This window comes from Hesperophylax consimilis, chromosome 30, assembly GCF_061612785.1.
Source record: "Hesperophylax consimilis isolate HC1 chromosome 30, BYU_Hcon_1.0, whole genome shotgun sequence".
NCBI classification, from domain to species: domain Eukaryota; kingdom Metazoa; phylum Arthropoda; class Insecta; order Trichoptera; family Limnephilidae; genus Hesperophylax; species Hesperophylax consimilis.
The window spans coordinates 2,217,468-2,242,059 of record NC_142865.1 but is presented as its reverse complement, the minus strand read 5'-3'; the positions used below and the strand labels follow the sequence as shown (position 1 = coordinate 2,242,059).

At 36.8% G+C, this 24,592-nt stretch overlaps 1 protein-coding gene across 1 annotated transcript; it reads right to left on the bottom strand.

The window, feature by feature from the left end:
• LOC149409505 (protein FAM98A) lies at positions 1 to 22,405 on the bottom strand. Its single transcript, XM_089649630.1, has 9 exons — positions 22,266 to 22,405; positions 16,251 to 16,483; positions 12,579 to 12,715; positions 10,521 to 10,656; positions 9,039 to 9,193; positions 6,919 to 7,119; positions 5,289 to 5,369; positions 4,612 to 4,736; positions 1 to 4,294 (listed from the first exon to the last, which is right to left on the bottom strand). Exons 1-9 carry the CDS (start codon positions 22,301 to 22,303, stop codon positions 3,850 to 3,852), a joined length of 1,551 nt encoding a protein of 516 aa, XP_089505756.1. The 5' UTR covers positions 22,304 to 22,405; the 3' UTR covers positions 1 to 3,849.
• Between the last annotated feature and the right edge of the window lie 2,187 nt (positions 22,406 to 24,592).

The following is a 24,592-nucleotide window of genomic DNA, read 5'->3' as shown; positions in this document are numbered from 1 at the left end:
GAATAAAAATTTACTTGAACAGTGTTTTACCTTGGGACAATCACGCGATGAAAACAAGACCCAACTTCCTTACTGTACGGAATTGCCAGTGGGACTTTGACATCCCTATTTGGGGTATTTTGTGACATTGAAGGGCAGGAGATGGTGAAGGTCAGAAAGTACCTGGTTGTTCAGATCTGGTCACCAAACACGGCTAAAGCCATTACTGTGTTATACTTGGTGATGTATTGTTGTTGTATTTTTTAAATAAATTATTGCTTAATATGGCATGATTAAATAATTAATTTAAGTCATTACAAATTTATTAATTATATTTTATTTCAAAACCTTAAACACAGGGAGTGTATAATTATTTTTCTATTTAGGTTACATTGTTAAGCCTCGAGTATACGGGTAGGTATATTAAACTACACAAAATAATGCCCTAGCAAAACTAACATCAATAAAAAAACAACCAACAAAATGGTCAAAACATAAAAAAATAAATAAAAGTTCATACATAAATTCACAAAAATCGCACATTTTCTAAAATATGTTTCAAGAGCAAGTTTCTCCGAGACCCGAGCCAATAATAATACGCAAACAATATTGATATCAATTGAAAGTACATTTAACGACCACTTATCGGACAATAGTTTCAGTTCAAAAACGATACTAATTTTCCTAGTACGGGACGTTAAAAAAATGTTGCGCATATACTCTTTACAGGTGACACAACTTGTGTCATCTTTCAGGGCTATAAAAGGAGAATTTGAAGTTAAATGTATGTCATTCTCTACCTGAACGTTGAAGAGAACACACGTGAGTAATTAGCGCTGGAAAACAACCACTTAAAATGGACACCACTGCTGATGGAGCCGCTCAAGTGGTGGCACTGCTGCAATCAGGGATTTAGCCGTTTTACCGTTTGACGGGTTTTCCAACGGTTTCAAGAGACTGATGGCTTCATCTGGAGGAGTGGATCAGGGAGATGACGCTGCACATCCGCAAGAGACAACTGATTTATTGTCTTTTTTATTTTTTTATCAGATAAAACACAGATATAGTTAATAAAAAAACATTAATTGGAGAGGTAAGTTTTTAGATTCTCACTGTCTAAAGCATTTTTGTTGTTTGTTTTTGGGGTGTTATGCCGTGTTGCGCTAACTCCTCCGCTACTCCGCCACTTCCGTTGGCATTTCGCACTTGGACGGGCCCAGGCCACAAACAAATAAGCACAAACTCGACAACCAAAATTTACACATCTTCGGATCTACCGGATCTGCCCTGATGATGGACACTGAAACGCTGTCCGAAACGTCGGCTAAAGAAGGAGTTAGCGCAACACGGCATAACACCCCAAAAACAAACAACAAAAATTAATTGGAGAATTCGCCTGCATCCTAACTATTTCTCATAGTCTTATAAGATTTTGCAATAGGTGCGATTTTTGTGACGCCGAATGTAATTAAATTTATATCTGAGATGCTAATTCTCTCTATTTCATAATATAAAATAAAAAAGGTATATTTTTACCGATTTTTTTTTTGTACAAATTCATAGTATTAAAAAAATCTAGTTTGGCGGCATTTATAAAATGTAGATTGTTGGGCAAAATATTCAACTAGCAGTTGGACAGATCGAGTTGTAATTACACAGCGGGGTAACGACTTACTTCCTTTTGAAAACTGACAGGATCCGTTCCATCGAGGAGTTCTTTTCCAAAAGAAATACAAAAAAAAACTTATGATATTATTATGTAATAATACAGGTTTAAGATACTAGCGGAGACCTGTGAAAAATTACAACAAATCAGTTCCAATTTTGAAAATGGCAATTAAAATAATTTTGTGTTCAAAAATATTATATTCTAGGTGAGTATGACACAGTCAGTTTTATTTTTGAAAATGACTTGCTTCCGAGTTCATTGAACCCTAGTTGCAATTACAGACAGACAACTTAATATGTTTGATAATTTGATATAATATAATTACGATTCGAGAAATAGTCCTTAAATATGTTTAAAAAAATTATTATAAATACAAAATGTTGTGATGAAAAATTATATGTAATTTTTGTAAGAAAAAACTCAAAGACAAAAATTGTATGATAATTAATAATATTATTTTCAATACCTATAACATCGAAATTGTTTTAAATATTACTAAATATTCTGTTAATAAATATGCCCTTGAGGTGATTTTTGGATTAACATAATGAGTACATTGTAATATTTAATTATTGAAGACAATATTAGCGATGGGGAAAATTAAGATGATTTTGGTAATTTTTAGTCGAAGTATGATACAGTTAAATATGACCGAAGGAGTTAGGGTCGGATTAGCTCAGTGGTAGAGCAAGGCCTCGGCAAGGCTGAAGTCCTGGGTTCAATTCCTAGATGCGACTGCATCTTTTTCTGTTTCAAATTATCGTTTAAGAGTCGCTGATATTGTCTTCAATTTAGTTATTATTATTATTTATATCAGAAGTATGATTGTAGTACGTATTTAATTTTCTTGATTATATAATACTATATTTATGCACTGATCCCAATTAATAAGATATGCTACATTCATGTTCATAGCACATTGACAAGCTTGATCATTGCAAGTGCTGATTTTATAATAATAAGGCTATATGAACAATGAATCTGAGGAAATAAGGTATGCTGTATTCATGTTCATTGCACGACTTGACAAGCTTGATCATTGCAAATGCTGATTTTATAATATTAAGGCTATACGCACAACGAATCGGAGGAAATAAGGTATGCTGTATTCATGTTCATTGCACGACTTGACAAGCTTGATCATTGCAAGTGCTGATTTTGTAACATTAAGGCTATAGGCACAACGAATCTGAGGATATAAGGTATGCTTTATTCATGATCATTGCACGACTTGACAAGCTTGATCATTGCAAGTGATGATTTTGTAATATTAAGGCTATACGCACAACGAATCTGAGGAAATAAGGTATGTTCATTGCATGATTTATTGCAAGCATTGTGAGTGAACGAACGAAGCTTTCAAGGTTATAATTATCATTGCACTCGGTGCAGTAAATGAGGTTAGGTTAGGTTAGGAACAATTTTATATTTAGATATTGTAAGTATAGGTCAGTCAGGCTGAATATATATAATGTTGGTTACAGCGCATGCCAGTTCTTACGGCTCATTTGGTTCCTGGACCACATTGTAAGACAAATGTAATATTGTATTGGATTAATGTTATTACATAATTGTTATTAACTCATAGACAATCCAAATCTCAATCTAGCTACTCAATATGGATTGAAACTCACCGAGGGAACTAGTAGGGCTATTGACAGGATACTGCCACAACTTCGTGACTTCACACAAAAAGGCAAGACAGTATAACGGGAAAATTTGAGGAATGCCGAAGTACACAGGGCCGGCCCTGAGCCAAACCGGCGCCTGACGTTAGTAAAATCCTCAATGACCGCTCCAATTGCATCTGCGTAGGGCAGACCCTGCAAATACAAAGCTGGACGCCAGAAGGCCCGTGAAGAAGAAATAGTGCTCCCACTATATGAATCAAACACCATGTATACGCGGTTATTTTGGTTTGCGTAAAGTTTAACGAGTTGTATGAGTGGGGTCTGCTTTAACGCAAGCTTTTTTAAAAATAAAAATATAATATTTTTAGGAAATTAGACCCGCTAAGTGACGCTGGTATCAGAATCCAGCTTCATCAAAGAAAATCTAACCAATCTATTTCTTATTACACGAGCTAATGACAAAATACAGATCATAATTTTAAATTTGACTAAAAGATAGCATTCAATACTATCTGGTGACAAGATGGCGAAACACTTTGGATTGTAGCAAAGTTTAGAACAAAACAAGTGTCAATTACGACCGCCGCGGTTGTAGACGGAGCGCCCCCTACCTCCCCGGGAATAGTTGGTATTGTCGCTTCGGTCGTCGTGCTCATTCTGATATCTCCCTTTTGACTGGTTGCCGGCGTCCAAACTCTGGCTGTGCTGCAGGTCTGGAGGTTGATACGCCGCCTGGCCTTGGTAACCGCCGGAATTCCTTCGGTTGTTATCGTAACCGCCTTGGTTGGTTCGTTTGTCCTGGTATCCGGGTTGAATACCGGCGCTGTATCCGCCTTGATTACCCCCCCTGTTGTCGTATCCGCCCCTGTTGCTGTATCCGCCCTGATTACCGTCGCTGAACCCGCCGCGATTACCGCCTCGACCGCCTTCGCTGTATCCTCCCCGGTGACCTCGGGAGTTGTCCTGGTGATTATTTCGGCTGTCCTGTTGGAATCCTTGACCTCCTCCACGTGATCTGGAATTATAAAACATCACAATAAAATAATTAATAATATAATCACATTGGACATGTTATGTAATCATGTCATGTTGATAATATGTAAAAATAAACAGCTACATATCACCATTTGTTTTAAAATTGAAATGGACTGAGAATCGAGAAACGGGGACTTTTCAAAAGTCAATAATTGAAAATGGCGCTGAATGTCGATTTGATGATCATCAAATATGATGTTGATGAAACATCTTAACCTTACTAACTGTAATTAATTTGTCAGTTATTCATTTTTGGCAGTATGGTGACACTGTAGGGTAAGAATGAACAATAATTACCTTTGATCCGCCGGTTGTGGGTTCCAACCCCCCTGCACCTTCCCCCCTGGTCCCCCGAATCCTGAACCTCCCCTTCCCCCGGCTCCACCCCCCCTTCCTCCTCCCTGGCCACCCCTTCCTCCTCCCTGCAAATAAACATGTGGTAATTAGTAAGTGGTAGAGAGTTAATGTAAATAAAGTATTTCACTAAGGTTACACAAAGTAAAAACTGAATGTAAATAAAGTATTCATTCGCTAAGGTTACACAAAGTAAAAAGTTAATGTTAATAAAGTATTCATTCGCTAAGGTTACACAAAGTAAAAGATAATGCAAATAAAGTATTCATTCACTAAAATTACACAAAGTAAAAAGTTAATGTAAATAAAGTATTCCTTCAATAAGGTTACACAAAATAAAAAGGTAGTATCAATCATGGCCACCATAGACAAGATTGACCTGATACGGAACACACAAACAAATCTACAGATAGATGAAATGCAAAGTGGTGGAGTCAATAATGGATACCATCTCCTTTATCAAGAATGTCGAGACTTGTCAACACAAATTGATCTTATTGGCGTAAGTCTGAATAATTTTCGTCAGTTGCCAATAGGGAGTATATACCAATACCAAGTTTTTTGGCGGGACGTCCTCATTATGGTTAGTTAATTAGAATGGTGTAATAAAGGTTACAAACCTGTGATCTCTGGTTTTGCCACGATGGCATCTCAGGAGGCGGTGCTTGCTGCTCTGAAGGTCGTCCCCCTCTGTCAGGAACCTGCAATAGTTAGCCATTACATAGTTATTGTCTATATAAATGTATATATTATTACTTAAATATGTATTAGTTTTAAGCAACTCTTAGTTGTAAGTCACTAGCTGTAAGTCTTTGATATAAGTCACTAGTTTATTTATTTAGTGATTATACATTACAAAATAATAACAATATATTTATAATATATTATTCCCAGTGAGTTTAAAAAAAACTCATTTTGGGAAGTTCTTTTGGAGTTCCAAAGAAAGAATATGTCACTCAATAAAACTGCTGAGGAAATAGCTTTTAAGAGCTTTTGCCAATGTTTTTTTTGTTTGTTGCTGGAAATTTTAGATTATGTAATAGGTAATGCGTTGTATTGCTTATATGCGATGTATTGTAAGGAGATAATTCCTAATTTAGTCGTGTAAGTAGATGACGATAAGTATATTTGATTTTGTGCTGGTGTGTCGGAATTAAAAACTGGTTTAGTGTTGGTGTGTGAGGAGTGTTGAATTATTTGTAGAATGGCAGTTGTGATGTTATATTTTGGCAGAACGGTAAAAGGAAGTATTTGTGTCTGTGAGTATACATCTTTGACATGTGTATCCCATTGTAGATGATATATATATTCCTTATGGCTCTATTTTGAATGACTATAATAAGTTTATTTATAACTTATAAGTTTCAGTAGTTAAGTCTTCAGTTGTAAGTTACTATTTATAAATTAATCATAGTTGTAAGTTACCAGTTATAAATCTTAGTAGTAAGTCACTAGTTATAAATCTGAGTTGTATAGTAGTCAAAGATAGAGGTCGTATTTGGGCTCGTATGAACACGAAAAAGACAATAATATACTAGAATGATGACGTCATGTTCAACCTCTCTCTGGGACTACTATAAGTGACTAGTTATAAGTCTCAGTGGTTAATTGATAGTTATTCAGGCGAACCTGATTTCTTCCTACATTCCTTTCTTCGATCATCCGCTCTACATGCCCACATGTAACATACAACATTAGTTCCACACAGGAGGCCCTGAGGAAAATAATTTCCCTCGGCGCCAATATCATTTTTGGGGATGCTTTATGGAGGTTCTTTTTAAGGAAAGGAAGTATTGAGAAGCAAATAGGTATGAGGGGCGGGTAGGAAACTGGGGGTCAGTGTGTCCAGGAGTGAATCCATACTTCCCACTGCGGTGCAAGGCCATGTTTCGAGAGAGTCCCGATAGAGAGGTCAAAGGGTAATGCACTGTTTCATATTGCTTTCACACAAACAAAGTATTGAATTCCATAAGTCTAAACATAAACTTTAGGGCGCACTCATTACGCTTACATCAGCCTTGCATTCTTTGCGACGTTTTTCACACGATCTTGGGTTTACAACACAGATCTCATTTCTACAGCAAGCAGTCTAACTTCATCCTTCCTCTGCCAGTTTCACACCTCACTTCCATCCATCAGGTCTGGAATTAGCACTACATTGTGGACTGCTAGCTGCGCTTCATTCGACAATTTTTTTGTAGCGCCAACCGCATTCAGTCCTCCATTAATGGATTATTTTCAGTTCATCACCTTCCCGATGATGTGTGTGTTGACGCGGCTCTTGGTATTGATCCGGAAGGCGGCGTCCGACGTCTTGGTGACGGCGAGCAGGCTGCTCCGCGCCGCCAGGAAGTCGCTCAGCCGCACGGCAGATTGCGCCTTCATCTTCTGGCGCAGCGGACGGAAGACCGCCTCGATCCGCTCGTTCTTGTTGCCCTTGTCACCTTGCCACTGGAATCACATATTATGACAATGTAGGTATCGGTTACATGATATGCCGGAAGAAAGAAACAAACCTAATCTAACTTAACCTAAACTATGTCAAACACAGCAAACTTATTTTGTGGCACCATTTTAATTAAAAGTAATAATCACTTATTTTTAACCACTTTTGATGCTCGATGCTTACTTCATGAGGGTTTACTTAAAACAAAATTACAAATACCGACTATAGGAGGTTAGGATTGCTCAGGAAACATGTCGGTTGTATCTAAACAATAAAAGAGGTTAAAAATAAGTGATTATTGTTATTAACCTTTTATTTTATCTTTGTTGTGAAGGTTGAAGATGTTGTTAGTGTTGAAAGTAAACCATGTAATATTTTATAAAAGATTTATTACAGCGAGAATTATTTAAGTAATCGCGGCGCGAAAGGAGTAAGTTATTTTGATTAGCACGTTCAAACATAGCGCGTGGTAGACTGACTGAGTACCTTCCCGCTGTCGCTTATATAAGGTGCCAATTCGATTCAAGTTGCACCTAAGAATGTTCCCGAACATTCTAGTTGTTATGTCTACAAACATTGCCACCCGTAACGCTGAGCAACGGACGAAATTTCCAGTACTTTCTATGACGACCTAGGTACCTTAGCGCTTGGCACTGTGTAATAAGTATTACTTGACACCGTCCGACTCGAGTAGTGCCGTACCACTACATCTTGTCTCGTTATTAGTAAAGTTATCTGGTAAGTATGAATGATTGACTGCGTTTGCGTTGGGGAAACTGTATTCAAATATGGTCTGTCCAAGCAAAACCTCCTAGATAACAAGGCTGGGACACTCATTCAAAGCTGCCTCCTAACTTGTATGGGATTTTACAAAATTTTATGTTTTAAATTTTTTTTTTCTTATTTATTAAAATATCTTAAAATGGTCAATTAAAAAAAAAAAAAAACTTTTTTTGGAGGTTCCCATACAAGTTAGGAGGCTAATTTGATTCAGTGTCTAGGAGGTTTTGGTCCAAGTCACGAATGATATTGTTTTTGATAGACGTATCGGGCAGTTTTTCACTAGTGCATTGTAAGTTGTGTTTTCCGCTAGGTACACTGTAAGTTGCGTTTTCTGCTATTATGTACATTGTAAGTAGTGTTTTCCACTAATGCATTTTAATTATTACTCCAAGCTATATTTTCTGCTAGTATGTACATTGTAAGTTGTGTTTTCTGCTAGTATGTACATTGTATGTTGTGTTTTCTGCTAGTCCGTACAATGTAAGTTGTGTTTTCCACTAGTATGTAAATTTAAATTGTGTTTTCCGCTAGTATATACCTTGTAAGTAGTGTTTTCCCATAATGCATTATTTTAATTACTACGCTAAGCTGTATTTTCTGCTAGTATTTACATTTAAGTTGTGTTTTCTGCTAGTCCGTAGAATGTAAGTTGTGTTTTCCACTAGTATGTACATTCAAATTGTGTTTTCCGCTAGCATGTACATTGTAAGTAGTGTTTTCCCAAAATGAATTATTGTAATTACTACGCTAAGCTGTATTTTCTGCTAGTATGTACATTGTAAGTTGTGTTTTCCACAAGTATATACATTTAAATTGTGTTTTCCGCTAGCATGTACATTGTAAGTAGTGTTTTATCATAATGAATTATTTTAATTACTACTCTAAGTTGTATTTTCTGCTAGTATGTACATTTAAATTGTGTTTTCCGCTAATGCATTGTAAGCTGTATTTTCTGCTAGTATGTACATTTTAAGTTGTGTTGTCCGCTAGTATATACTTACATTTAAGTTGTGTTTTCTGCTAGTATGTTTTCCGCTAGTATGTACATTGTAAGTAGTGTTTTCCGCTAATGCATTGGAAGTGGTGTTTTCATCTGTGGCCAGCAGTGGCTTGTATTAAATGTATTTGTTTGTTAGCCCACCTCAAAGCTCTGTATGGTGCAGTCCAGCCGGGTGATGAGCATCTCTCTCCTCAGTCGGTACTCGTCCACCATCTGCTTGTGGAGTTCCTCCACCTGCTTCCACTGCTTCTCCGTCAGGGTCTGGTTGTACAGGGGCTTTCCTGCATAGTCGGGACCTGCAGATAATATACCGGTAAACATTAAACTCCACTGGCTGCCGTCCGGGGCCCCAATGACCCCCCTTCATTTTTACCATCGGGTAAGTAAAGGTTAACCCTTCAGGATAATTTGTAGCAGCTAACTTTTGGGAACAACTCTTACGGTCTCAAGGAAATCCTTGTATCTCCCTTACTCTCATGATAAGACATCTAAATGGTGTTAGAAAGAGAAAACACCACGCTTTATATTCAAATCTAGAAGTTAGATAGTTTATTATTAACCATAGAAGAATTAAAATCTGCACTTTTATGGATAAAAAAAGGTTCCGAGAGCAATTTAAAAAAAAAAGAAACTTTGTGAATTTTTTACATGAAACAACAAAAAATTGAAGTGACAATAATGTTTGTAATACATTTGTCTAATAAAATGCGTGAATTTTTATAAATTTTTTCGTTTTAGTAATTTTAGTTACAGAAAACGTGAGCTTTTTTTTATATTTGCATTAAAATTTTGAATTTTGTGACCATCTCCCTTCTGTGATTTGACAATAAATGAATCTGACGGTATATAGGCGACTCGCATTGTAATATCACCATTTAGTCCTCAAAAATATAATCTGCTTACGAATTACTAGTCCTTTATACAAATCTCTTGTTTCGAGTCGAATTTTTTTTACACCATTTAGTTAGACACTTTTACAAATGTGTTATAATTTATTGTCTTCACTCATTTTTGCAGTTTTACGAAACCGGATTTGTAGTCAGTTCAAACCTTTCAACATAAACGTTACACATTTTGAGACTACACAGTATATTATGTAAAGAGTATCTGTGACGGGCGGGCTTTGTTTTTAATACAAATCTACATTTTTATTCCGTGATTGATGAAATTTTGCACACTTGACCTTCAAAACAAGAGGAAGGTCACAGTCTATATGAGATATCTAAAATCCACCCACATTAATTTTCCCACCCCTTAACTTTTTGAACGCCAGCATATCCTTAAGGTATGTTTAAAAATCATTTTTCTGAATATAACTAGCTATTCTAGGGAACTACATATGGTAGATTATATATTGCTTTTATAAATATGTAAACACATTTTCCAGTAAGACCATACAATTTAAAAAAAACATAAGTAAGTTATGATAAAAAAATAGAATCAGATGCAGCACGGTGAAAATTTTGCATCAGCACACCAAGAGTTAAAGCAGAATTGTTATACTTCTTGATGAAATTTTGCATACTTCAAAATAATAGGAATGGAATGTCTACATCTTATTTAGAAAATCTCTACGTAAAGCCTGGGGACTTGAGTTAGTTTTTAAATAAAGGATAGTTGAACCTTGCTGCTGCAGTACTTTGGTGAGTTTCTCTTTCAGCTTCTGGAAGAGCACACTCACACTGATGTTTGGGGGCGGCGCGCTCATCTTCAGGGCTGACAGAATGTCCTTCAGGTCTTTGGCAGTAGGCGTCTCATGCTGGGGGAGAAACAATTCTAGTTAGGTTCAATCTAAGGTGTTCCGAAAATACGCGGCCAACATTTGCATCCAAATGAGAATGGATCTTTTTAAAAGAGGCGGTCCCTGCCTTAGTGCATTTGTGCAATGCATTTCTGAACATCCATGGTAACATAAGATTTTATATCGGTACAGTAATAGAAAAAAAAAGTATAATAGCACAGTAATAACGAGAAAATAGGTGAGCCAAACATCGATATACGAACTAACCCTCAACTCATGAAGGATTCCCGACATATCATTTAAACCTTAGCAACTCCGTACAAGACTTGCCGAAGACGTGACATCACATTATGTGTTCTCATTGTGGGCACTCGCTCGAAAACGGGAAAAGAGAGAGACAGCCTCATTACGGCAATTCATTTACAGTACGTTAGACATGCGTAATACTAAACGTTTGGAATGAATTAGTTAGGCTTAACGGATTTGGAACTAATTAACAATGTTAGATGAGTGTGAGTGACGTGGAGAACCGCAAAGAGTGCAAGGCTGATGTAAGTGTAAAGAGTAAGATTAAGAAAGGGAAGCTTAGATTTATGGGCATGTAGAGCGAATAAAGGAGTGAAAGGAGAATATAGGATGCAAATGCGAATCGTAGCAGAAGTCGGGGACGTCCTGGGAAGACATGCCACGATCAAGTGAATTAGATACTCAAGTCGGGCCATTTCAAGAGTCAGAATAACAGAAGAGTATGTATGAATGTGAATTAGGCAAGGAGTGTGTGCTAAGATCGAGTTGCTTGGCGGTCCGTCCTCTCTGCCTACCCCTAGATGTTAGAGCGCAACAAATCAAGATACTCGTACAAACATGACAGTATGTATTCAGTATTAGCACTGCGCCCCGATTTCGCTCTGTTAAAAACTTGTAAAAAAATGAGTAGCAATCAAAATCTGCGATTAAATTGTTTTTGAAAAATAATGACCGGCCAAAACCATTGTTGAATATAATATAGGTTTGTAAGGTTGACACAAAAACAGTGAAGGGTATTTAAAAAATTATTTACGGCTTCGATGTATCGTGGAGTGACGGATATGCTCCCTTTACTGAAAAAATGGGAGATACAGGTATGATCCTGTTTTCATTTAATTTACCTGCATTACATGTTACTATTATTTTTTAGTGAAATATACTGCTGTCAAATTCTACCACCGCCTCTTTTACCACTCGTTCTTGTTCTACTGGCAACTCACGCTTAGTTTCTATGGACGTTGCGAAGTTTGGGGACAGAGCATTCAACGCACCGAACCTACATTCTTGGAATGCTGTGCAATTTAGTCTGATGTCGGGAACTGGTTTTGAAAACTTGAGTCAATTAAAACACACACGTTTTTATAAAAGCCTACTTTATTTATACAATACGTTATTTATTATTGAATCACTAAATGTACTATACACAGTGACTGGAAACTCGTAGTAGAAGCGGGAAACTGGTGAATCTACATCGCATTTGAACATCTTGTGGTATAACTTTTGTTTTCGAGTAAATCGAATTCGAACAGGGAATTTTTTAGGACGAATTTGAAAATGTAAATATCAGCTGTTTAATGTCTTTTAAAATGCGTCAAAGCGCAGACACGACTCCAAAAGCTTTTTTTGTTTCTCTATGTGATGTAGATTCATCAATTTCCCGCTTGTACTAAGAGTTTTCGGGCACCGTGTATAATGTCGACCAATTACATTTAGTACATACGTAATATTAGAATAACAAATCAAGGAAAAATAACAGTATGTAGTTCATAGATAGAGAGAGAAGGATAAAGATATTGGACAAGGGATGTTATTGAATCCAAAGAGTGGAGTCAGGACAGATATATGTTGAGTCTTCATCTCTCTGCCTACTCTAGCAGGGAAAAGGTGTGATGTTTAGGTAGTTAGCGACTTACAATGGTAACATCCATGGCGGAACTTTGCTCCTGGGGCTTATCGATGGCCACCATTCTGACGGCCATCAGTTCTGACAACAAATAGTCCAGGAGAAGAAGTCTATCCGATTTCTTCTGCAGTCGCGAGGACAAGTGACCTGGAACAAATACAATAATAATTATATAATATGCTTGTGTTATATGGTCTCTCTTTATGCTATCCATAGTCGTCATATTGAGTCCGTTCAACATCGGTTCCTAAAAGGGATTGCTAGGAGGCTACGATTAGAAAGAGGCAATTACTTGTACAGGGTGGCGCAGATGGATCGGGTGGTTTTAAAATACTTGTCAAATTGTCAATTTTAAAGGTATGTATTGGATTGAAATAAAGTGCAAAACGTGTAGTTACAATGGAAATTTATTAACAAAAAATTAGTAAAGTTAGTTTTTAAAAATTACATCCATCAAATGCCCTCCTTCTCGAGCGACGCATTCTTGGAGTCGGTCCTTAACGTTCCGCATTGCCCGCTCAAGCACATCACCAGGAATTGATGTGATTTCGTTGTGAATTGCTGCCTTCAACTCCTGAATGGTCCGGGGTTTGTTCATGTACACCCTTGCTTTTAAATAGCCCCATAAGAAGAAGTCACATACCGTGAGGTCCGGTGAATGAGGGGACGTACAGTCCACTTCAAAACCACCACTTCAAAACCACCCATTGGCCCCCTCGTTTGTTTTTTGTTAATAAACTTCCATTGTAACTACACGTTTTGCACTTTATTTCAATCCAATACCTTTAAAATTGACAGTTTGATAAGTATTTTAAAACCACCCGATCCATCTGCGCCACCCTGTATTATGAAATTGAACAAATTCTAAACCTTTCTCCTTTAGAAGACCGTTGGAAAAAATCTGATGTCATTTGTTTCTTTAAAATTTTCAACAATTTTATTGACTCACCTACATTACTTGAACTCATCTCATTCAATATACCTTCTCGTAGACTCAGAAATAAAGAACTGCTCTTCCTCAATCAACACTCGTCTAATTATGCTTATAATTTACCATTGTCCAGAATATGTAGAATGGTCAACTCACGTCAAGACCTTGATTTTTTTGGCATAAGTCAGAATGTTTTTTGTTGCTCACTATGCAATTGAGGATATTTTGTATCACTTTAGTTTTAGCAAGGTCTTGACTTGACATGACACTTCTATTTCATTTCTATTTTCTTATGTTTTCCCCGTTCTTTACTCTTGCATTGTACATTGTCCCAAATCTCGTGTCGCTTTGTAATATATTGGACGTAAGTCTGTTAATTAATCAATAAATAAATAAGTACAAGAGCAGACCGGCGCTAGAGACTCCAGTTCAGAACTGAGGAGGGATAGTAGTTAGGTTTCTCGCAACAGAGATTTAGAGAGCAAAGAAGAGACGACGTTGGCCTCCAGGCAGTCCTACACACTCCTTTCCAATTATAAGAGTTTCTGGTCTTAATAAAGAGTTTTGTTGTGAAGAAGGCGGTATTATGTAATAAGATCCCATTTACAATAGATATTTTGTACATGTTGCTTGCTGAGAACTGACAACTCCAATCTGGAGCAACTCATAGTCATGGCAAAATGTTTGGGAGAAAAGGTCACAGATGCGTTGATCTGGATATCGATTCTCCATTCCAGGCCACTCGCAATCGCCGTCGAAAGTTCATACATTGGTCGACAATCTTATTCTTGAGTCTCGTCGAAGGTACATAATTACATACGCCAAACGTCAAAAGTCATTCCACACGAATAACGAGTGGGTCGAACCACTAGCTGTTTGAGTGGAATGACTTCGTCGAGAATCACAGGCTTCCATATCCTTGGTTCTCCATGTAACACAGGACTGCGAGGAGTGTTGGAGTCTTGTCCACTAGGAAAATTGGAGTGGGGGACACGATCTTCGGCAATGAGAAATCGATTAAAGAAAAAGGCAAAGATCATAGACATTTAAATACAAGAAATTTGGGTATTATTTTGACAAACTGGAGGCAAACCACATGACCATATTTTTGGCAAAATGAGGATTCGAGAATGCTTTGAATGCTTGCATTGAATTAATCAGACCCTGCGCAGAAAAATTGAGTTCGCTAACGTGAGGCAACGGTTTGCAGCGCGGTCCATCATGGGACTTAACTGCGCAGGGTCTGAATGTTCATTTCTAACTGAACTGCCTTCAAATCGGGTTGCGCAGAGAAGCAAAAATAAGTGAGGTGAGTAAATTATAACACATTTGTAAAAGTACCTAACTAAATAGTGTAACAAAATATTCGATTTTGGAAGCAATTCAGAACTTTCTTTACCCGATTCTTAAATTCATACAGACAATCTTAAATTTTAATGCCTAACTAGATAGTGTAACAAAATATTCAATTTTGGAAACAAGTCAGAACTAACTAACTAACTAACCATCACGCCGCAGGGGTAGGCAGAGAGGACGAACCGCCAAACAACTCGGTCTTGGCACACACTTCTTGCCTCATTCACATTCATATATCGCCTAATACATACTCTTCTATTATTCTTTTTTTTATTTTTTTTTTTTTATTAACAAAATTTTTGATACATATACAATTCAGGTACATACATAGTAATATAGAATGAAAGAGTAACAAAAAAATCCCACAAAGGCGAAGCCTGAGCGTGGGTATTATAGTGTAAGGATAAAACAGTGGTGTTTAAAATATATATTTTTTCAAACTTGTTAAATGTATCTATAGAGATCAATGTGATTGTTTTTTTTTTTAGAGAAGTTTTTATTTTTTCTTCTTTTTTTTAAAATTTACAAACATATACACACACACACAGACACACAGACACACGCACACACAGACACACGCACACTCACTCACGCACACACACACACACACACCCACACACACACATAAGACATAGATGCATGTATATTTTTCTTTGATTTTAATAATAATTTCTTTGATTTTAACTTTGATTTTATTCTGATTCTTGACATGGCCCAACTCGAGTATCTGATTCACTTGATCTTACCATGTCTTCCTCGGACGTCCCCGACTTCTGCTACCATTCGCATTTGCATCATATATCCTCCTTACACTCCTATCTTTGCTCATTCGCTCTACATGCCCAAACCATCTAAGCGTCCCTTTCTTAATCTTGCCTTGCACTCTTAGCGGATCTCCACATTCCTCAAACATGGTTTTACTACACATACGCCTCAGGGATCTCATTTCAACAGCATTCAATCTACTTTCATCCTTTCTTTGCCAGTTCCATGCCTCACTTCCGTACATTAGGGTAGATACCAGCACTCCATTGTGGACAGCTAGCTTCGCTTCTTTGGACAATTTTTTGTTAGCGCCAACTGCATTCAGTCCTTCATTAACGGAATTACCTGCATTTACCCTTCTTTCAATATCTCTGTCAAACAAGTCAGAACTTCGCTTTACCCGATTTGGGATTTGTAGTTAAGTTTTTTACGCTGGCAGCAACTTGTGTGCAAATGTATAAAAAATTAAAAAATAGTAATTCGTAAGCAGATTTTATTATCGAGGGCTAAATAGTGATTTCACAACGATAGATGCCTGTTTATCGTCTGATTCATTTGTTGACAAATCACAGAAAGGGGCCCTGGCTGGTCTGTCAATTTGGATGTCTATGGTAAAGATAGTTTTCTCACCTGTAACCAAGCACAGGTACGGGCAGCCCAGCTCCTTGAGGAAGGAGCTCAGCTCCAGAATGAAGGTGCTGGCATCATCGGGGCTAGCGGTCTCGCAGACCGACTCCTCGAGCCGACAGAGGTTCCGCAGCTCCGTAGTCAGGACGTGCACCAGGGCTGTGAACTGCGTGGAGCGGGGCCCCAGGGACAGAGCCGTCTCGAAGGCATCGGGGACTGTGAGAGGGCCGTCATAACTGAAATTAAAATACAAAAATAATTTTTTATTGTGTCCTCATCAAGCGAATCGAATACTTGAGTTGGAATAACAGAAATGTATGTACGAGAGATGCATGAATGCAAATGAAGCAAGGAGCGCATGTCAAGGCAGTGTTTGTTTGTTTCTGAATCTTTATTTAGATGTATGCAAATTTCTTCATACATCTAGTAGGAAAATATAAAAAATAACAATTACATTTTAAGAGAAAAAGATAAATACACAAAATTATATTATATAAGATATCTAGGTGACTAAAATAATATTGGTGAGTTTGTTCAACAATCAAAAATTATTTTTTACATATAAAGCACATGTCCTACGAAAAGTGCTAAGGCTTGTGTGGCGAAACGGGATGGTGAATAGTTCATTGACTGGTCAGTGGCTGAGTTGGCATCGCATTTGGGTCCCACCCCGGCGTCGTGCGTTTAATTCCTCAGCTTAAGTCCTCCTTCACGATATAAGCAACATTTTCCGCTTACTGTGGTGGTAGGTGGTAACAGAAGATTTTCAAATATTGTCAGTTTATTCATAAACCAGGAATGTTTGCCTTTCTTTAAAAAAATATATAGTTTTTTTATTTCAATTATTTACTTATTAACGCCTTTTTTAGGGATATTTACTTAGGAATAGTAAAAATTATACATTATTTATGAATACATAATTGAACTGCCTCAGTAACAATATTTTGTATTTGTTGTTCAGTATTCTGGGCAATGAGGAGTACACACGGTAGTTAGTTCCAGAATTTCTCCACTGACATAAATCCCGACTTCTAGTATTACGTGGTGGAATCCAAAAGCTAATCAATGCAAGCAATTCTGGACTCTCAGATGCACCATTTAGAATTTTATATAGACATATACAGTAGTGTGGGCCGATTTTTTTTTCTTCAGAATTCCATTTGACGCTATTTATAAAAAGTTGTCTTTGTATCTAAAACATCAAAATAATATACTTTAAAAAAAATCAAAAAATATCTTAAGGCTCCACTTTGCCTTTAAAGTTGGAGAAAATATGCTAAAAATTAGTTTTTTTCAGTCTCATTATAAAGTATTCTGGATCAGTTTAATCATGTGCATTTATGAAATCTTCTTTAATAAAGTATGTATCTTTACTGTATATAACTAGAATCTATTATTTTTGTAGTAATACGACACAAAAACGTTCCCGCCCGCAGTTCCTGTTTCAAAAAAAAAGTATCTCAATTTAAGGAAACAAGCTCCCTACTGTTCGATATTTGTTCTTGTAAATGTAAAGATTGTACTTGTTCGAAAGCAAGGAAAGTTTCCCTTAAAGAAAAACAGTTTTTGGAAGACCAAAGAGGTGAGAGAAAAATGTTCATCGGCAGTGTTGATACACCGACTACGAAACAAATGAAAAAATCTATGAAGAGAAAGAGAAAAGATCTCACTAAAATAAATACCAGGTGTGTGAAAAAAAAAGAATTTGTAGACACTGTATCATTATCTTCCACTTCAACATCAAAATCATCTTCTCCGATCGCAAAATCAAGTAGGTTATTTAAGACTAATACCACTGCTTTTCCGACGACCAGCAAATCTCCATCTTTTACAGTTCTCTCCAAGATCTTTGACAGGTTCAGGATATCGGATCGAGCTGGTGCAGCAATCGCTTCTGCCGTCTTAAATGATTGCAACATAATAACGCAGGATAATACTAATAAAGTAATAGATAAAAATAGACTGTGTCACGCACGTCTGCGTACCAGATCTATACTCATGAAATCAAAGACTTGGGATAAAGTAAGTAAGATTATTTTTTTATGGTCGAAAGGACAAGACTTTGGTTAATATAAAAAAAGGGCAGAAATATTATAAATGCACGGTACTTGAAGAACACGTGTCGTTAATCGTGGAACCAGGATCTCATTTCTTGACCCATATTACCCCTAGGTCAGGCACTGCCGTTAATATAACCAAAGCAATTATAGAATACTTTGCTTGTCAAAACATTTCACTTGACCATTTAGAAGCAATTGGTTGTGATGGTACAAATGTTAACACGGGAACAACTGGTGGTGAGATTCGAGCGATGGAGAGATACTTAAATCGTCCAGTACAGTGGCTGATCTGTCTTTTCATTGCAACGAGCTGCTTCTACGCCATTTGATTATTGGATGGCACAACTACTGGACCTCGTGCTTTTTCCGGCCCCGTAGGTTCAGCTCTTCATAATTGTCATAATTTGCCTGTTCAATATTTTTTAAATATTGATGTGGAGTACTCGACCGATGTCCTGCATGCTGATTTAAGCACCGATCAAAAATACTTGCTCGATATTTTCAAAACAGTTCCCAGCGGACGTTGTCATCCTGATATTGCCAGGAGAAACCCAGGAGTGATGTCACATGCACGATGGCTTACTACAACGCGTCGTATCCTACGACTGTATATTGGATGCGCAACGCCATCAGAAAATCTGGTCATACTAACCACATTTATCATGAGGATGTATGTTCCCATGTTGTTTCATATAAAACTACATGGGTCGTGCAAAGATGGAGCGAGGCATATTTATAATATGATAAACTATTCGCGCTATCTTCCGGACGAATTAAAAGCCATCATTTATCCCGTAATACAGCGAAATGCTTACTACGCTCATCCGGAAAATTTACTCTTATCAATGATAACCGATGAATCGCCTATCCTCAAAGAACTTGGGATAAGACGTTTGTTGAAAGCCAGAGAGTTTTCCCGGACAGAGCTCCGAACATTTAAAGTACCAACATTGAATTTTTACACAATGCTATATTGATACGATATCTTGGCAAGATACGCCGATCACATATCCTCCCATTTTAGAAGGTGTAACAAAACAAGACCTGGAGGATCTTAACCTAACTTCAGAAATCAGTTCCATTTTCATAAAATTTGAGAAATTCCCCTGTCATACACAATCGGTAGAACGCTGTGTAAAGGTTGTAACTGAATCATCTTCGAAAGTGTGTGGCAAGAAGAACAGGAAAGGCCTTATTACTACCACCATAATCTCCAGAAAAAATATGCCAAAAATTGAAACTAAGCGTGATTTCATACCGGAATAATTGATTACGTTTATTTCTATACGATATCTGTAATATTTATGAGTTAAATTCTTAATGTTGAAACAGCATTTAATACTAAATAAATTATTGTGAAAATTCTAATTATAACTCTTTCATTACCTTATCACTTGGGAATAATTCACAAAAAATGTATTTTAATCAATTTTCGATCGCAAAATGGAACCTAAAAATGATAACATTCAATAACTTTTTTTATTTTTTATTAACTATAAAGACCTAAGACAACTTTTTATCGGTAGCGCTTATTGAAATAAGTCAATTTTTTTTTTCGCCATACAGTGGCGGCCCAGGCTAATATACAGGGTGTCCGGAAACTCGTAGTACAAGCGGGAAACTGGTGAATCTACATCACATTTGGAGTCGATTTTGTAGTATATTTTTTTTTTATTTGAGCTTTCGTTATCGAGTAAATCGAGTTTGAAGTTGATTTATTTTTTTTTTTAATCAAATTCTTATAAATTATTACTGAAGATCAAAGTACCCAACTAATTAAAACTATTTGAAAGTAAAACAAATGAAGAAACTCGGATTTGAAGCATTATTTTGAAATCACCCTTCATTTAACCCGGTGTAATCATAAAATATTTCTGCTCTGCAGGGTTAAAACATCTGTTATTCAACCCTAAACACCAGAAAAAACTTTAACCCTAAAATAGCCGAAAAATATTTTTTTTTGGTTTTTTTTTTTTTTTTTTTGAAAATGCTCAAATCAAAAAACTTTATGTTTTTTTGGGTTCCCCATGTGGTGTAGATTCTCCAGTTTCCCGCTTGTACTACGAGTTTCCGGACACCGTGTATAGACAGTGAAAATCCTTCTGTCTGACAATTTCCTTAAATTCCTTGTATTCGTATCATTTAAAAGAATGTTGTAGTTCAAAAAAATTGCTGGAATAGCCATTTTAAAACTTAGAAATCGTAAGAATTTATTTTATATTTTTTCAATAGCTTGTACATGAATATTGTAATATGGGGAATATTGTTCCAGACAGGAGAATTATACTCAACTTGACTTTTAACAAAGGCAAAATATACAGTTTAAACATCCCGCAGCCAAGTGGAGGAGTAGGTAACTAACTAACTAACTAACCATCACGCCGTTTCCCCGCTGGGGTAGGCAGAGGACGGACCGCCAAACAACTCAGTCAAGGCACACACTTCTTGCCTCATTCACATTCATACATAGTCTCATACATACTCTTCTATTATTCTGACTCTTGACATGGCCCGACTCGAGTATCTGATTCACTTGGTCGTGCCATGTCTTCCTCGGGCGTCTCCGACTTCTGCTACGATTCGCATTTGCATCATATATCCTCCTTACACTCCTATTTTCGCTCATTCGCTCTACATGCCCAAATCATCTAAGCGTCCCTTTCTTAGTCTTACTCATTACGCTTACATCAGTCTTGCACTCTTTGCGGATCTCCACATTCCTCACACGATCACACATTTTACCACACGTAGACCTCAGGGATCTCATTTCAACAGCATTCAATCTACTTTCATCCTTTCTTTGCCAGTTCCATGCCTCACTTCCATACATCAGGGTAGGTACCAGCACTCCATTGTGGACTGCTAATCTTCGCTTCTTTTGACAATTTTTTGTTGGCGCCAACTGCGTTCAGTCCTCCATTAACGGAGTTACCTGCATTTACCCTTCTTTCAATATCTCATAGTAGTAGGTAGTTATACCCAAAATTACTATCCTCCTTATATTAGCTTGAATACTTGACATATTATTTTAGTATTTTACGTATTTCTGAGCAAATACATAAGTTACCAATAATAATTGACTGAATAATTGGGATTTCTATAGTTTAAAAGCCCATAAGACAGAAAAATGCATGGGGTCATCGGAAGACCCACTTGGTTACAGATATTTTGTTTGGCATCTTGGCCTGTCAAGAGTTAGTAAATTTAATATTGTTGAAATTTCTGGTTAATAGTCATGAAAAAAGATGAAACAAAAACTAGGTTAAATATTTACCTATGTAACCTAGTTTTTGTTTCATCACTTTTAATGACTTTATATCACTTTTTGTGGGTGTGTTGAACTGTAATTTTGATTACATACCCGGTCACCACTAAAAACGATGATGAAATAAGGAAGATTTTATTAAAATAACTACCTACGTAAGTACAATGTATTGCATAATTATTAATGAACACGTTATATTGCAGTAAAAACTATTATCACTGTCTTAAAATTCACAATTCGATGTTGAAAAGTCAATAATAGTGGCATATTTTACAAACTAAAAACAATGTTGTTTTCTTGTAAATAACTACGTTATTACTTACAAAATTATATCAAAATGTGAAATAATTGTTTTAGAAATTAGAAATGCTTCGTTTTCGTTGTCGAAATTGCAATAAATGTGGCTTATTTTATAAACTGCAAAATAAAAACTACGTTGAAATAATGAAGATTTTTACGAAATATCTCTGCCGGTATGATGTATTATTAAGTACAATTGTAATAAAAAGTGTAATAATTGTTTTAAAAATCACATATCGTTCATCTGCGGTGTTGAAATGTCAGCAAATCTGTCATATTTCGCAGATGGGTCATAATAATTAATATGCCTACACGGCAAGAATCCTAACCTCGAAGTATTGATTTGGAGAGATTACACGTGATTTATCTCGAGTATTTGAATGAATAACGTACCCAATATCGGCCAGAGAGTCTATGACATCATTCTCCATGATAATAGATTAATAATTTGATAATATATCTCGTATTGATGAGAATTTTCTCGATAAGCGGAGGCGGTAAGTACAAAAGACAGAGATTTTAATGTCTTATTTTTTAAACTGACAGCTGGGACTTGGTGTTAACAGAGAGCAGAAATTGCGCAAAGTTGTTCAACCGTTATTTTTTTTTAACCGGGGTAGGATGTTGCATATTATTTTTCATCATATATGATAAAGGCATCTACAATAATAAATATGGTAGTTGGAGTGAGAAGGAGTTCAAAAATGGATTGAGAAATAATAAATCAAAGGGTCACTGGGAAAAAAGGAAGCCGTAGTAAATTGTTTATAACTGCAACTTATTTAAGATTGTTTTCCTATTAACTTAGTATGTATCTACACAAATGAAGCTTGGTTGATTCAGATTGGAACAGAAATAACAATTAACAATATCTGAGGTGGAAAGTTGAAAAGTGAGATTATTCAATTTTTGAAACTGCAGATGTGCTTTTGCCTATTTACATTTATTGATATTAAAACATCGTTTTGAACAAATAGACTGTACTTACGATTATAACAGATTCCAGGGGCGTTACATTAGAGATGGGTCCTGTGAGTACTTTTCGTTACTGGGTACAATGAGTACAGGTACAGTAAAAATGCTGGTTACAAAATACTCAAAAGTATTTTTTACCGACCTGAGATTTGATTAAGAATAAGTAATTTGTAAGCTGGACTCATATAATATCTACCCACAGATTCCCCACGAATTTTCCATCAATACCCATCAAAAATACCCGGTAAAAGTACCCATTAAAAGTATTTATTAAACATACATAGGGGCTCAATGACTGGAAAGGCCACGGTGGAACATTTTCCTGCTGGGGGATGTGGGCCTATAAAATACCGTGATACGCCATCTTGCAATAACATCAGCAACATTTCCAGTAAGTCCTACTCCTTAGCGTCCTAGAGTGGTCTGTATGATCCCGCGAGTCCCGGGCAATATGACCACTGACCCTAACATCATGGTCGTAGCTGATAAGGAGAGGGCGAATGGCGAGTTTCCAGCGCCATAAAACCGGATCAGCTCAGCTAAGGGAAGGTAACCCCTACAGAAAAATCCCTGGAGAAGGCAATGGGAAACCACTCCAGTATCTTTTCCCAGCATATCACTATGGAGAGAAACCAACCAATGGCCCCGAGTCCCGGGCGGCCCTTAAATGGGCCAGGGGTGCAAAGAATCTCCCGGCTCATAATAGTGAATTCAAAAATAAGACTAGGAACATGGAATGTAAGAAGTTTATACAGCGGTAAATTGGATAATGCAATACAGGAAATGGAAAGATTAAAAGTAGATATTCTTGGAATTAGTGAACTGAGATGGACTGGCAGCGACATACACCAACATGAGAAGGGAAATCTATACTACTCAGGAAGTGACCCACAGGACAGAAACCGTCGAAACGGAGTTGCTGTATTTGTCATGGAGAAGTATGTAAAATTTGTTAAGAATTTTGTACCCATCTCGGACAGAATAATATTATTACAATTACACTGTCAACCCATCAACATGAATATTATTCAAGTGTATGCACCAACAGCGGAAGTGAGATATGATTGTGATGTGGAATCTTTTTATGACTCACTAGCCAGTACATTGCAAAGTTTGAATGGAGGAGAAGTCAATTTTGTCATTGGAGACTTAAATGCCAAAATTGGTGAAGGTCGCCGCTCTCATATAGTTGGTGAATATGGCTTAGGCATAAGCAATCAAAGAGGTGATAGACTATATGAATTCTGCCAGGATAAAAATATGGTTGTATTAAATACCTGGTTTAAACTCCCGAAAAGAAGGCTTTATACGTGGAGATCACCTCAGGATGGAACAATCTATGATATTGTCAGGAACCAAATTGACTATGTGTTAGTAGACCATAGATTCAGGAACTCCGTAAAGAGAGTCACCACGTACCCTGGTGCGGACATAGGTTCTGACCATGTTTTGTTAACTGCCGATATTGTTTTACGCTTAAAACAAATAAAAAAGCCCAAAACCAAAATTAAAATGGAAATCTCGAAACACTATTGTAAGAAAGGTTTTTGGTGGTACGCCTGCTTGTTGAATGCGTAAGAGCGAGATGACTGATAGGGGTATAAAAGATGACGGATGCATCTGCTCGCGCTCTTTTACCAAACCGACAGCTCAGAGATAAGACGTAGACAATCCGCACTTAATTGTTAATAAATCATTATATTGGAACACGCGTTCTATTATTGTGTTCCCACCAAGTCTGTAAA